This window comes from Bufo bufo, chromosome 8 (assembly GCF_905171765.1).
Source record: "Bufo bufo chromosome 8, aBufBuf1.1, whole genome shotgun sequence".
NCBI lineage: Eukaryota > Metazoa > Chordata > Amphibia > Anura > Bufonidae > Bufo > Bufo bufo.
Genome location: NC_053396.1, coordinates 97,980,348 through 97,992,922, shown reverse-complemented (window position 1 = coordinate 97,992,922; position 12,575 = coordinate 97,980,348). Strand labels below are relative to the sequence as shown.

Sequence of the window (12,575 nt, the reverse complement as noted above, 5' to 3'; positions counted from 1 at the left end):
AGGTGGGAACGGAGCGCCGGACAGATAAGCTAGTAAGTGATCTTATATGCCTGCACTATGCCCTACACAATCTCTACTTATTTCATAATGTCTGGACCCATGAAAGGTCCTCTTTAAGTCTGGTGTATTCATGAAGAGAGAGCTCCCCCTGCCCCATCCTGACGGCTGCTGTGTATGCAGATATACAGCAGTCAGATGTCAATCACAGCGGAGAGGGGCGCTCCCCTCACGAATACACTGGACTCATAATTATGTGTCTGGTGTATTCTTTGATCGCTTCTATTAGCCAAATGGCACAGTGTGTGATATCGGCTAATAGGAGAGAGGACCTCTTCCCATACTATGCTGTCCATATGCATATGGCAGCACAGTCTGATGGCAGATCAGCTTTAAAGGGAGTCTGTCACCAGATTTTGACCTTATAGACCGCTTACATAGCGCTCTAGCATAGTAGTCTATGATTCTAATGGTACCTTTGATGTTTTCTTGTGAAGTTCCCCCAAGGCAAAAACTGACTTTTATTCATATGTAAATTAGGGCTCGCAAGTGCCCAGGGGCGGCGTTCACCTCGTTGGTGCCCAGGCTGTTCTGCCTCTTTTCGTCATATCTCCGCCCCGCTCTTCCTTTGCGTCCTTCTCTGCAGCTAGATCCGGCGCCTGCGCCATCCATTGCTTGGCCGGGGCATGCGCACTGCGATACCCATTGTGGGTGTCTCTGGTCCGCCTCCTCGCCGCTGTTTCTCGCCGTTGGCCGGCGCATGCGCAGTAGCTACTGCGATGCCGTGCCCACAATGGGCATCGCAGTGCGCATGCCCCGGCCAAGCAATGGATAGTGCAGACGCAAAGGAAGAGCGGGGCGGGCAGAGGAAGAGGCTGGGATATGACAAAAATAGGCAGAACAGCCTGGGCACCAACGAGGTGAACGCCGCCCCTGGGCACTTGCGAGCCCTAATTTACATATGAATAAAAGTCAGTTTTTGCAATGGGGGAACTTCACAAGAAAACATCAAAGGTACCATTAGAATCATAGACTGCTATGCTAGAGCGCTATGTAAGCGGTCTATAAGGTCAAAATCTGGTGACAGACTCCCTTTAAATATAAACATCTCACCCATGCTCTCAAGATCACTTACTTATTGGTACTACTCCTTTTTCCTCCTCTTTCTTACATGTGACTGGGGGAGGAGGTGGCGGCGGCATCAGCTTAGAATCAATATCTTCACAGTCTGCATCATAGTCGTCATCATCATCATCTGAACAGAACAGAAAATCGGTTACAACAAATCCTCAACCAGCCAATGTTCTTATCTACACATCACCCCGATGATATTTACCTGCTCTTCGAGAGAGATGGAGATTTCCCATCGCTTGCCTATATTTTCGAGACTCATCTTCTGCCACTTCATTGATATCAGAGTAGTCGATGGCATCGTCAGTACTCTTAACCCAACCTAGTCGACAGAGACAGCGAAATACAGAACTTAATAAGTGAACACAGAAAAATTATACATGTAGAGCATTGCCATGAGGGACCACTACTAAGGTTTTGTTCCCAGTTGCCTTGGTAAATCAGACAGAGGATCAGGCTACCGGAGCTCACCACATACCATGTACTGCCGAATCCCCATTGACTATTGCATGTGGTGGTTTTTTTGCCCGGCCAACAGCCGCCATTTATTCTGGGACAGGCAACTGAGAATGACCATTGGATGCATGGTCACATGCTGGAGGCTACTGGGAGATTGCTGTGAGTCGGACCTTGCGCTCCTGTAATTCGCCCACTGGCTCCTGGTATTGCCCATACGGCACAGGTAGATTTAGCGTTAGGTCCCGAGCTACTTGAGAAACCTTGGCGCGGTGCTCGGGCTCAGACATGTCCTCCAAGCAGGATATGTTGGCTAATCTCTCAATTTTACACCAGTACGAGGGTTAGCAAGACCGCAGAGTGCTGTTATTGTTATAGTATTTTTACTGCTTATCACATCCACACATTTGCTATCCTGTGTAGGATGTCCATTGAGGTACTTGTGGTCCGCTGCAGGCATCCTCCATTGTATGCATTTTTGCTGGGGGTTGATATTAGCAGCGGACCACAAGTGCAGGATCTGCCCCCCCCCCGTATAGATGCGCCACTGCATATGAGGTTGAGCACGTCCTGCTTTTTAATACCACGCCAATCTGTAGTTTGTAAACTGAGAATGAAGCCTAACCTCTCCCTCCAACTGAGGTCAAACATTGCATATTTTACTATATGATCGTAGCTACGGCAATCTGCTCCTTCCATGGATATCAATGAAAACATTAATAGAAGAAATCTGCACTTCTAGAATCCAAGTGAAAATGGACGGAGTATGTGGGTAAATGACCAAGGTCTGTAGAACTTCCAAAATGGCTGACAAAAATTGCAGCTTTCTATCTGCACTTCTATTAAGTACAAATTTTGTGCTAAACATAAACCTTATACTACACAGAATGTCTTTACCATCTTCATCCACGTTCACCCCTTCAGTTTCTGCGGCCTCGTCTACACTGGAGGTGATTTCTGTAATAAGATTCCCAAGGCCAAGAGCCCCCAACCCTGCAAGGTGCTTCTTTGACTCCTATAAAAAAAAGAAAACAGAAATGTTAAAGATTTTTGACCCATATTAAATGGTAAGAAACCTACAGTTGCAAGAAAAAGTATATGAACCCTTTGGAATTATATGGATTTCTGCACAAATTGGTCATAAAATGTGATCTGATCTTCATCTAAGTCACAACAATAGACAATCACAGTCTGCTTAAACTAATAACACACAAAGAATTAAATGTTACCATGTTTTTATGGAACACACCATGTAAACATTCACAGTGCAGGTGGAAAAAGTATGTGACCCCCTAGACTAATGACATCTCCAAGAGCTAATTGGAGTGAGGTGTCAGCCAACTGGAGTCCAATCAATGAGATGAGATTGGAGGTGTTGGTTACAGCTGCCCTGCCCTATAAAAAACACACACCAGTTCTGGGTTTGCTTTTCACAAGAAGCATTGCCTGATGTGAATGATGGCTCACACAAAAGAGCTCTAAGAAGACCTACGATTAAGAATTGTTGACTTGCATAAAGCTGGAAAGGGTTATAAAAGTATCTCCAAAAGCCTTGCTGTTCATCAGTTCACGGTAAGACAAATTGTCTATAAATGGAGAAAGTTCAGCACTGCTGCTACTCTCCCTAGGAGTGGCCGTCCTGTAAAGATGACTGCAAGAGCACAGCGCAGACTGCTCAATGAGGTGAAGAAGAATCCTAGAGTGTCAGCTAAAGACTTACAAAAGTCTCTGGCATATGCTAACATCCCTGTTAGCGAATCTACGATATGTAAAACACTAAACAAGAATGGATTTCATGGGAGGATACCACAGAGGAAGCCACTGCTGTCCAAAAAAACCATTGCTGCACAGTTACAGTTTACACAAGAGCACCTGGATGTTCCACAGCAGTACTGGCAAAATATTCTGTGGACAGATGAAACCAAAGTTGAGTTGTTTGGAAGAAACACACAACACTATGTGTGGAGAAAAAGAGGCACAGCACACCAACATCAAAACCTCATCCCAACTGTGAAGTATGGTGGTGGGGGCATCATGGTTTGGGGCTGCTTTGCTGCGTCAGGGCCTGGATGGATTGCTATCATCGAAGGAAAAATGAATTCCCAAGTTTATCAAGACATTTTGCAGAAGAACTGAAGGCCATCTGTCCACCAGCTGAAGCTCAACAGAAGATGGGTGTTGCAACAGGACAACGACCCAAAGCATAGAAGTAAATCAACAGCAGAATGGCTTAAACAGAAGAAAATGCGCCTTCTGGAGTGGCCCAGTCAGAATCCTGACCTCAACCCGATTGAGATGCTGTGGCATGACCTCAAGAAAGCGATTCACACCAGACATCCCAAGAATATTGCTGAACTGAAACAGTTCTGTAAAGAGGAATGGTCAAGAATTACTCCTGACCGCTGTGCACGTCTGATCTGCAACTACAGGAAACGTTTGGTTGAAGTTATTGCTGCCAAAGGAGGTTCAACCAGTTATTAAATCCAAGGGTTCACATACACTTTTTCCACCTGCACTGTGAATGTTTACATGGTGTGTTCAATAAAAACATGGTAACATTTCATTCTTTGTGTGTTATTAGATTCAGCAGACTGTGATTGTCTATTGTTGTGACTTAGATGAAGATCAGATCACATTTTATGACCAATTTGTGCAGAAATCCATATCATTCCAAAGGGTTCACATACTTTTTCTTGCAACTGTATATATAGCCCAAAATCAAAGTCCAAGACCCACCCCTAACTATATCATGAGTACCAACCAAAGGAAATGGGTCAATTGGGTACAAAAACACATATAATACTGAGGTAATCAAAAGATAACATCATTTTATTGAGAATCACAAAAGGACATACGGTAATTGGCACAAGTCACAAAAAACACATTTAACACAGGTCACAATACATAAAAATATTAAAAACCAAGAGGACCGATGGTGGGCTGTTGGTATATATTTGTAAAGTGCAAGTGCAAAAATTATGATTGGTCACTAGTGAAAAGGTTTATTCAACCAAACCACTATGGCTCGAAAATACATAGTACAAAAAACTCATATGCATATACACTCACCTAAAGAATTATTAGGAACACCATACTAATACGGTGTTGGACCCCCTTTTGCCTTCAGAACTGCCTTTATTCTACGTGGCATTGATTCAACAAGGTGCTGATAGCATTCTTTAGAAATGTTGGCCCATATTGATAGGATGGCATCTTGCAGTTGATGGAGATTTGAGGGATGCACATCCAGGGCACGAAGCTCCCGTTCCACCACATCCCAAAGATGCTCTATTGGGTTGAGATCTGGTGACTGTGGGGGCCATTTTAGTACAGTGAACTCATTGTCATGTTCAAGAAACCAATTTGAAATGATTCGAGCTTTGTGACATGGTGCATTATCCTGCTGGAAGTAGCCATCAGAGGATGGATACATGTTCTCATTCTGTTTACGTCAAATTCGGACTCTACCATTTGAATGTCTCAACAGAAATCAAGACTCATCAGACCAGGCAACATTTTTCCAGTCTTCAACAGTCCAATTTTGGTGAGTGCAAATTGTAGCCTCTTTTTCCTATTTGTAGTGGAGATGAGTGGTACCCGGTGGGGTCTTCTGCTGTTGTAGCCCATCCGCCTCAAGGTTGTGCGTGTTGTGGCTTCACAAATGCTTTGCTGCATACCTCGGTTGTAACGAGTGGTTATTTCAGTCAACGTTGCTCTTCTATCAGCTTGAATCAGTCGGCCCATTCTACTCTGACCTCTAGCATCCACAAGGCATTTTTGCCCACAGGACTGCCGCATACTGGATGTTTTTCCCTTTTCAAACCATTCTTTGTAAACCCTAGAAATGGTTGTGCGTGAAAATCCCAGTAACTGAGCAGATTGTGAAATACTCAGACCGGCCCGTCTGGCACCAACAACCATGCCACGCTCAAAATTGCTTAAATCACCTTTCTTTCCCATTCTGACATTCAGTTTGGAGTTCAGGAGATTGTCTTGACCAGGACCACCCCCCTAAATGCATTGAAGCAACTGCCATGTGATTGGTTGACTAGATAATTGCATTAATGAGAAATAGAACAGGTGTTCCTAATAATTCTTTAGGTGAGTGTATATACAACAGACACCTAAACATGTGGGTGAAGATACCCACCACAAGGGCTGACTGAGGCAATAGAGCAGCAAAAATGTAATAGGCACATAGAAAATACTGACCAACCAGCCTCGTATACCACACACGACCACCACCGGTCCACTCCCCAGCGCACGTTTTGCGTTAGCTTTTTCAAGGGGGTACTGGCTGATGTGGTGAGGATGGTCTCTTAAATAGGTGGAATGGATATACTGTGTTTTCTGATAGGTTTGGTCTGATTACCTTACTAATGTTATTGGCTGGCCTGTCGTCCGTCCGTTACACCCCACCTGGATTAAAGGGTACCTAGCATTTTCACAAGCTTCTGCCATGTCAGAAGTTTTGATTGGTGGGGGTCCAGGTGCAGTTGGTGGAGTGCTGCGCCAGTTCATTTCTGTGCACCTCTGCGCAGCATTGCTCAGACAGTGGAGCCAGCAGTGTCTATGGACTTTCTAGGAACCCCTGCAAAGCGGTCTTCTTCTGGCCAGGTCCCAGCATATTTCCCGGGCTGCGGCTGGATCTCCGCCGGCCCCCATTATAGTTGATGGGGCTGGATGCAATAGCGGAATGCAGAGAGATCCGGCAGGCTGAAACTAGCAAGCTGAGCAAAAATGTAAGAGCACAGCGAGCCGCGGAGCCCCTCTGCCCCTTCATTATAGTAATCCATGGGGGTCTAAGCACCCGAATCCAACTGATCAAAACTTCTGACCATTACACTATGATATGTCAGAGGATTGTGAAAATGATAGGCATCCTTTAATGTTATAAAGGAGGAGCCCCTGGGATCATATTGTTAGCTTTTATTCTGCAAGGAAGAGGGATTTTACAGTCCTAGCTGACATCAAGAGGCACGAGACGGACGCTGCTCTCATCCCTCTGTGATCCCGTTATGCCCTTATCCACTTTCCAACAGGTTGTGTAAGCGGGGTCCTCCTGTAAAGGGCATCTGTCAGCAGATACATGTACCTATGACACTGGCTGACCTGTTACATGTGCACTTGGCAGCTGCAGACATGCGTTGGTCTTGTGTTCATTGCTGTGAAAAATTAAGTTTTAATATATGCAAATGAGCCCCTAGGAGCAACGGAGGCGTTGCCTTTACACCTAGAGGCTCAGCTCTCTGAAACTGCCCCCAACTTTGATTGAAGTAAGGGTCAGGCGTGGTCGGATGCTTTATCCGAAGTCGTTCGTTCAACACTTCAGAATAAGGCTACATGCACACCACCGTTGTGTGTTTTGCGGCCCGCAAATTGCAGATCCGCAAAACACAGATGGCGGCCGTGTGCGTTCCGCAATTTGCAGAACGGCACAGACAACCATTAATATAACTGCCTGTTCTTGTCCACAAAACGGACAAGAACAGGACAGGTTATATTTTTTTTGCGGAGCCACGGAACGGAGCAACGGATGCAGACAGCACACGGAATGCCGTCCGCATCTTTTGCGGCCCCATTGAAGTGAATGGGTCCGCATCCGAGCCGCAAAAACTGTGGCTCGGATGCAGACCAAACGGTCGTGTGCATTAGGCCTAATACTGTACGGAGATCCGTATGGGCTCTGATGAGCCGAAGTTAGTTATTCACAAAGCCGCGCGTGACTTCGTTGAATAACTTTAGTAGTTGATATTTAAAGTGGAAAACCACTTTAAAACCTGAAACCAAACTCGGCATCGGTTCCGAGGTACTAGTCAGAACCGAAGCTGAGTTCGGTTTCAAGTTTTAACGTGGTTTTCCACTTTAAAAATCAACTACCGAATTTATTCAACGAAGTCACGTGCAATTTCGTGAATAACTGACTTCAGCTCATCGGAGCCCATACATTCTAATACTGTACAAAGTTTTGAACAAAGTGACTTTGGATGAAGCTTCCGAAGCTCACTTCGCTCAACACTAGTGATCACGTTTACACTGTCTGGTCCTGTCAATCAACATGCAAAGGGTGCAGCAGTTGCAGAGAGAGCTGAGCCTCTAGGTGTAACGGCAACTCCCCTGTTGCTCCTAGGGGCTTATTTGCATATATTAAAACTTCATTTTTCTCAGCCATGCAGTATCATAGTTTAACCTCTATTCAGGTGCTCAGCACAGGTAACCATCGCCCTGCTGATCGATCTGAATGATGGTGTTGTGTGTTAGCTGGACAGTGGCCAAATAAATTAATTGATGAGCTTCTCTAATGAAGGGCTGTAAGTGAAGTGACAGATCTGGACCATGTTCACACTGACTTTCTGGCAGTTTTAGTTAAAACAGTTGATCAAGACGGATCAGTCACATAAATGGCCGAAACGCTGCATCAGTCCAAAGCAATCAAAAGCCATAGAGTACTGCAAAAACACCAGTGTAGACAAGTCCTTCTCTGCCATTTTTATACAGCTGTGAGGAGATAATGTAAGGAGCGTTTTATAATGCGCATCAACTCAGACTGCGGGCACAGCCACGTCACTATAGATAGATGGTTGCAGGCACAGCCACGTCGCTATAGATAGATGGTTGCAGGCACAGCCACGTCGCTATAGATAGATGGTTGCAGGCACAGCCACGTCGCTATAGATAGATGGTTGCAGGCACAGCCACGTCGCTATAGATAGATGGTTGCAGGCACAGCCACGTCGCTATAGATAGATGGTTGCAGGCACAGCCACGTCGCTATAGATAGATGGTTGCAGGCACAGCCACGTCGCTATAGATAGATAGATGGTTGCAGGCACAGCCAAGTCGCTATAGATAGATAGATGGTTGCAGGCACAGCCAAGTAGCTATAGATAGATAGATGGTTGCAGGCACAGCCACGTCGCTATAGATAGATGGTTGCAGGCACAGCCACGTCGCTATAGATAGATAGATGGTTGCAGGCACAGCCACGTCGCTATAGATAGATGGTTGCAGGCACAGCCACGTCGCTATAGATAGATAGATGGTTGCAGGCACAGCCAAGTCGCTATAGATAGATGGTTGCAGGCACAGCCACGTCGCTATAGATAGATGGTTGCAGGCACAGCCACGTCGCTATAGATAGATGGTTGCAGGCACAGCCACGTCGCTATAGATAGATGGTTGCAGGCACAGCCACGTCGCTATAGATAGATGGTTGCAGGCACAGCCACGTCGCTATAGATAGATGGTTGCAGGCACAGCCACGTCGCTATAGATAGGTGCAGGCACAGCCACGTCGCTATAGATAGATGGTTGCAGGCACAGCCACGTCGCTATAGATAGATGGTTGCAGGCACAGCCACGTCGCTATAGATAGATAGATGGTTGCAGGCACAGCCACGTCGCTATAGATAGATGGTTGCAGGCACAGCCACGTCGCTATAGATAGGTGCAGGCACAGCCACGTCGCTATAGATAGATAGGTGCAGGCACAGCCACGTCGCTATAGATAGGTGCAGGCACAGCCACGTCGCTATAGATAGGTGCAGGCACAGCTAAGACACTGACAACAGGGAAGGCAGTCACCACAATGGCTGCAAAACACAGGGATGTCACCAGTTACTATGGACAACCCATGTCACCTGCACTGTAAGAGAAAGCAATGTGAGGAGCATCCCTCGGAGAATATCAGATACCCCTGAGCTATATACATTACTCCACTGGCTCTAAGTATAGACAAGAGATGTGCACTACAAGAACCAGCAAGCCATGCAGATGACTGCAATCCTCAGTCCCCTGTGACAACATTACAGGGTCCGGGGTCTCTGCGCTCCCACATCTGATCCCTCTGGTCCTTCACCTTGTCCAGCACCGAGTCATCCTCCAGCTGTCCGTCCTCATTGATATTCCCGAACAGAAAGCCTGTGATTGAAAACGGCCGCTCCTCATCACTTTCCGAGTCCGACATTGTAAGCCGGAAGTGAGCGCCACTTAACCGGAAGTTTCTCTGAAAAACTCAGGAAGTGGACGGGGTAAAGAAACGCGCTGGAACGCACGGACTTCCGTTTCCGGTGCTTTGGAAGCGGAGACGCTGTCTGTTAGTCTCCAAGAAGAATGGTGTATGAGAATGAGCGTGCAGCGGATGCAGTGAAGGGGCAGTAGTGACACCATGGAGCGTATACTTGTGGTCCTCGCCAGCCCTGTTCTATAATAAGTAAACCTGCTGTGAAACTACAACTCCCAGAATGCTGCGCAAGACACAGGAAGTGTAATAGCGCTGTCTGTGTAATGTTGTGCTGCCCCATTACAGTGAACTCCTACTCCATGGCCAGATGTTAGAAGGGAATAATACTACATACTAGCGTTGAGTTGTTGTGAAAATTTTATTAGGATGTGTATTTAATATATTGTGTATTGTCATCATGTCTCTCAGTGTCAGGGTAAACCATTGGAGTGGATATCTTCCCGTGTATGTCCTGTCACAGCTGCTGGGCGCAGAGGTCTCCGTCGGCGAATGGTCCATGTGCTAAGCACTGGGCTGTGGGCCAGGGGAGACTGATGTGTTCAGCAGAGCAGTGTTTTGTTGGCTGATGTATGGACGCTGGCTAGGGCCCCCGCGCAAGACGCAGATTTATTGGCTTGGCGTGGATGCATTTGTTAAGAGAACAATATATGAAAGGAACGTGCGTTTGTTGTCTCTAGTGCGCCTGATCAGCCGCTGGAGATAATGACGTTGTCCTGTAAATAAACATGCATGAGGATCATAGTAACTTTATCTGGCATTGATCACTGAGCTAGGCTGGATAAAATTAGCTCCAGTGGTTATTGTATACATGTGTTTGTTAGCTAGGTTATTCTAAATGATGGTGTCTTGTCTTCCTATGTCATCACTTCCTGTATGTCATCACTTCCTGTATGTCATCACTTCCTGTATCCTTGTCTTGGGCCAGCCCCTTTTTACACCTTTTGTTAGTAAATAAAGGTGAGCAGACTGAGAAGGGCGGGAGGAGTCTCGCAGAATTTTCAACCAAGATGGTAACATTGGTGTCTGTCTCTGACTGGGGCTGAGAAGGGGGACTCGCCTTTTTCCTTACACAAACTTTGATGCCAGCGGATTACAACTATTATATTTACCACAACAGAGTGAACTTTCGTTTCCAAGATCAGCGTACAAGGTTCGGGTTATCTAAGAATTCGTTATGGATTCCGCTACCACGGACCATAACTTATGGCCCACCATAGCGGAATTCTTAGGCCGAACCTTGTACGCCGAACTTGAAAACAGAACTTCGCTCATCCCTAATACTACATGGTAAAAATCACACTGTCACCTGGATTTCACATCAGTCTCCACGATTTACATTAAAATATACTAGTATTACTGCCCCGTGTCTTTTATTTGGTCTATAAAATCGGTTTTATTAATATGCAAAGTACCTCCATAAGGAGCCCAAGGGGACGTCCCTCCGGCCGTTGGAGCCCAACCGTGCCCATTACTTCGGAGCCCAGCACCGCTCCACTGCTAATTTATTCACTGCTCATCGCCGGTGTAATGTGTTTGTTGCGCCCGAAATCTCGCACATGTGCCGTGGATACACAATCGGCGCCCGTGCTGTGTCCTGACATCGGCCTCAGAGAACGAAGTGCGCATGCGCCAGCTTCACTCGACCCGGAGATGCGTGAGATTTCGTGCGCAACAAACACATTACATCGGCGATGAGCAGTAAATAAATTAGCAGTGGGGCGGTGCTGGGCTCCAACGGCCGGAGGGACAGCCCCTGGGCTCCTTATGGAGGTAATTAACATATGATTAAAAGCTATTTTCTAGACAAATGAAAAGACAAAGGGCTGTAATACTAGTATATTTCAATATAAATCGTGGAGACTGATGTGGTGGTGTTAAAGGGGTTGTCCGGGTACATACCTCCATTTTCACCAAGGCAGCCCCGCTGACTTGAGCATCAGAGCAGTTCATGCCCCGATGCTCTCCTTTGCCCTGCGCTAGATCGCGCAGGACAAAGGCTCTTTTGTTTACAATAACATGCTGCCGGGCGGAAGCTTCCACCCAGCAGTGTGTTCAGTGACGTCACTGGCTCTGATGGGCGTGCTTTAGTGCTGCCCTAGCCATTTTACTGGCCAGGGCAGCGCTACAGCCCGCCCATCAGTGCCGATGATGTCACCGGGCTCCTTGAGCAGCCGGAAGAAGAGGCTTCGCTCGCCTGCAAGGGACCCGGTACGTCACCAAGTATAGGAAAACAGTCACTTCCGGCTAAGAATTTCCTATATGAAAACAGGGCTTCAGAAATATGTGGCAAAGGTAGGACATGTATTATTTATTTCACTGTAGTACTATTACACCAATGTCCCCAATCCCGGACAACCCCTTTAATAGCTCAGTAAGTGAAATCCAGGTGACAGTGTCCCTTTAAGGAGCTGTCCAGTTTGGTCCTGTGGGAAAAGTCCCTGAATGGATCCTGCCTTTGGGGTGATTGCAGTGTTTCCCTAATGATCAGTGTAATTAGTGGTGGTCCTTCATCTCTTCATTATTTATCATACTTTTATTTACTCACTTATATAGCGCTGACATATTCCGCAGCGCTTTACAGACAATAGCATCACAGTTTCTGTAGTGATGGCCATAAAGGAGTATTCCCTTCTGTAACATTTATGGCATGTCCACAGGTTAGATACAGGGTCCATCTCTGGGACCCACACCTACCTCTAGAACAGGCCCAACCAAAGCCCTTCTTGCCTGGATGTGGAGGCCAGAGGTGGTTGGAACCATAAGAGCAGTCCTGAAAGTCAATTGGAGGAATGGCTTGTTCATATTTGTATTGGAAGCTTTGTTTGGGGTCTCTGCCTCAGTCGTGCAGACACATGAATTACTTTTGTCCCGTAAAAAAAAAAGGTTCCTGAATGGATCTTTATCACAGAACTCCCCTCCCACCCCGATTAATACGTAACCTTTATTTGGTTCATTAAAATAATGTAAT

At 46.3% G+C, this 12,575-nt stretch overlaps 1 protein-coding gene across 3 annotated transcripts in view; it reads right to left on the bottom strand.

The window, feature by feature from the left end:
- The window catches only part of TAF1 (TATA-box binding protein associated factor 1), an 88,735-nt gene extending 79,164 nt beyond the window's left edge, over positions 1–9,571 (bottom strand). For 2 of the 3 annotated variants that reach the window (XM_040442266.1, XM_040442264.1), the window contains exons 1-4: positions 9,443–9,571; positions 2,482–2,599; positions 1,334–1,450; positions 1,133–1,252 (exon numbers count right to left, since the gene is read on the bottom strand). In XM_040442266.1, the coding sequence (XP_040298200.1) occupies positions 1,133–1,252; positions 1,334–1,450; positions 2,482–2,599; positions 9,443–9,550 (463 nt within the window). In that variant the 5' untranslated portion in view covers positions 9,551–9,571. The remainder of the gene's footprint in view (positions 1–1,132; positions 1,253–1,333; positions 1,451–2,481; positions 2,600–9,442) is intronic. The other variant, XM_040442265.1, reaches the window with a different exon arrangement.
- Between the last annotated feature and the right edge of the window lie 3,004 nt (positions 9,572–12,575).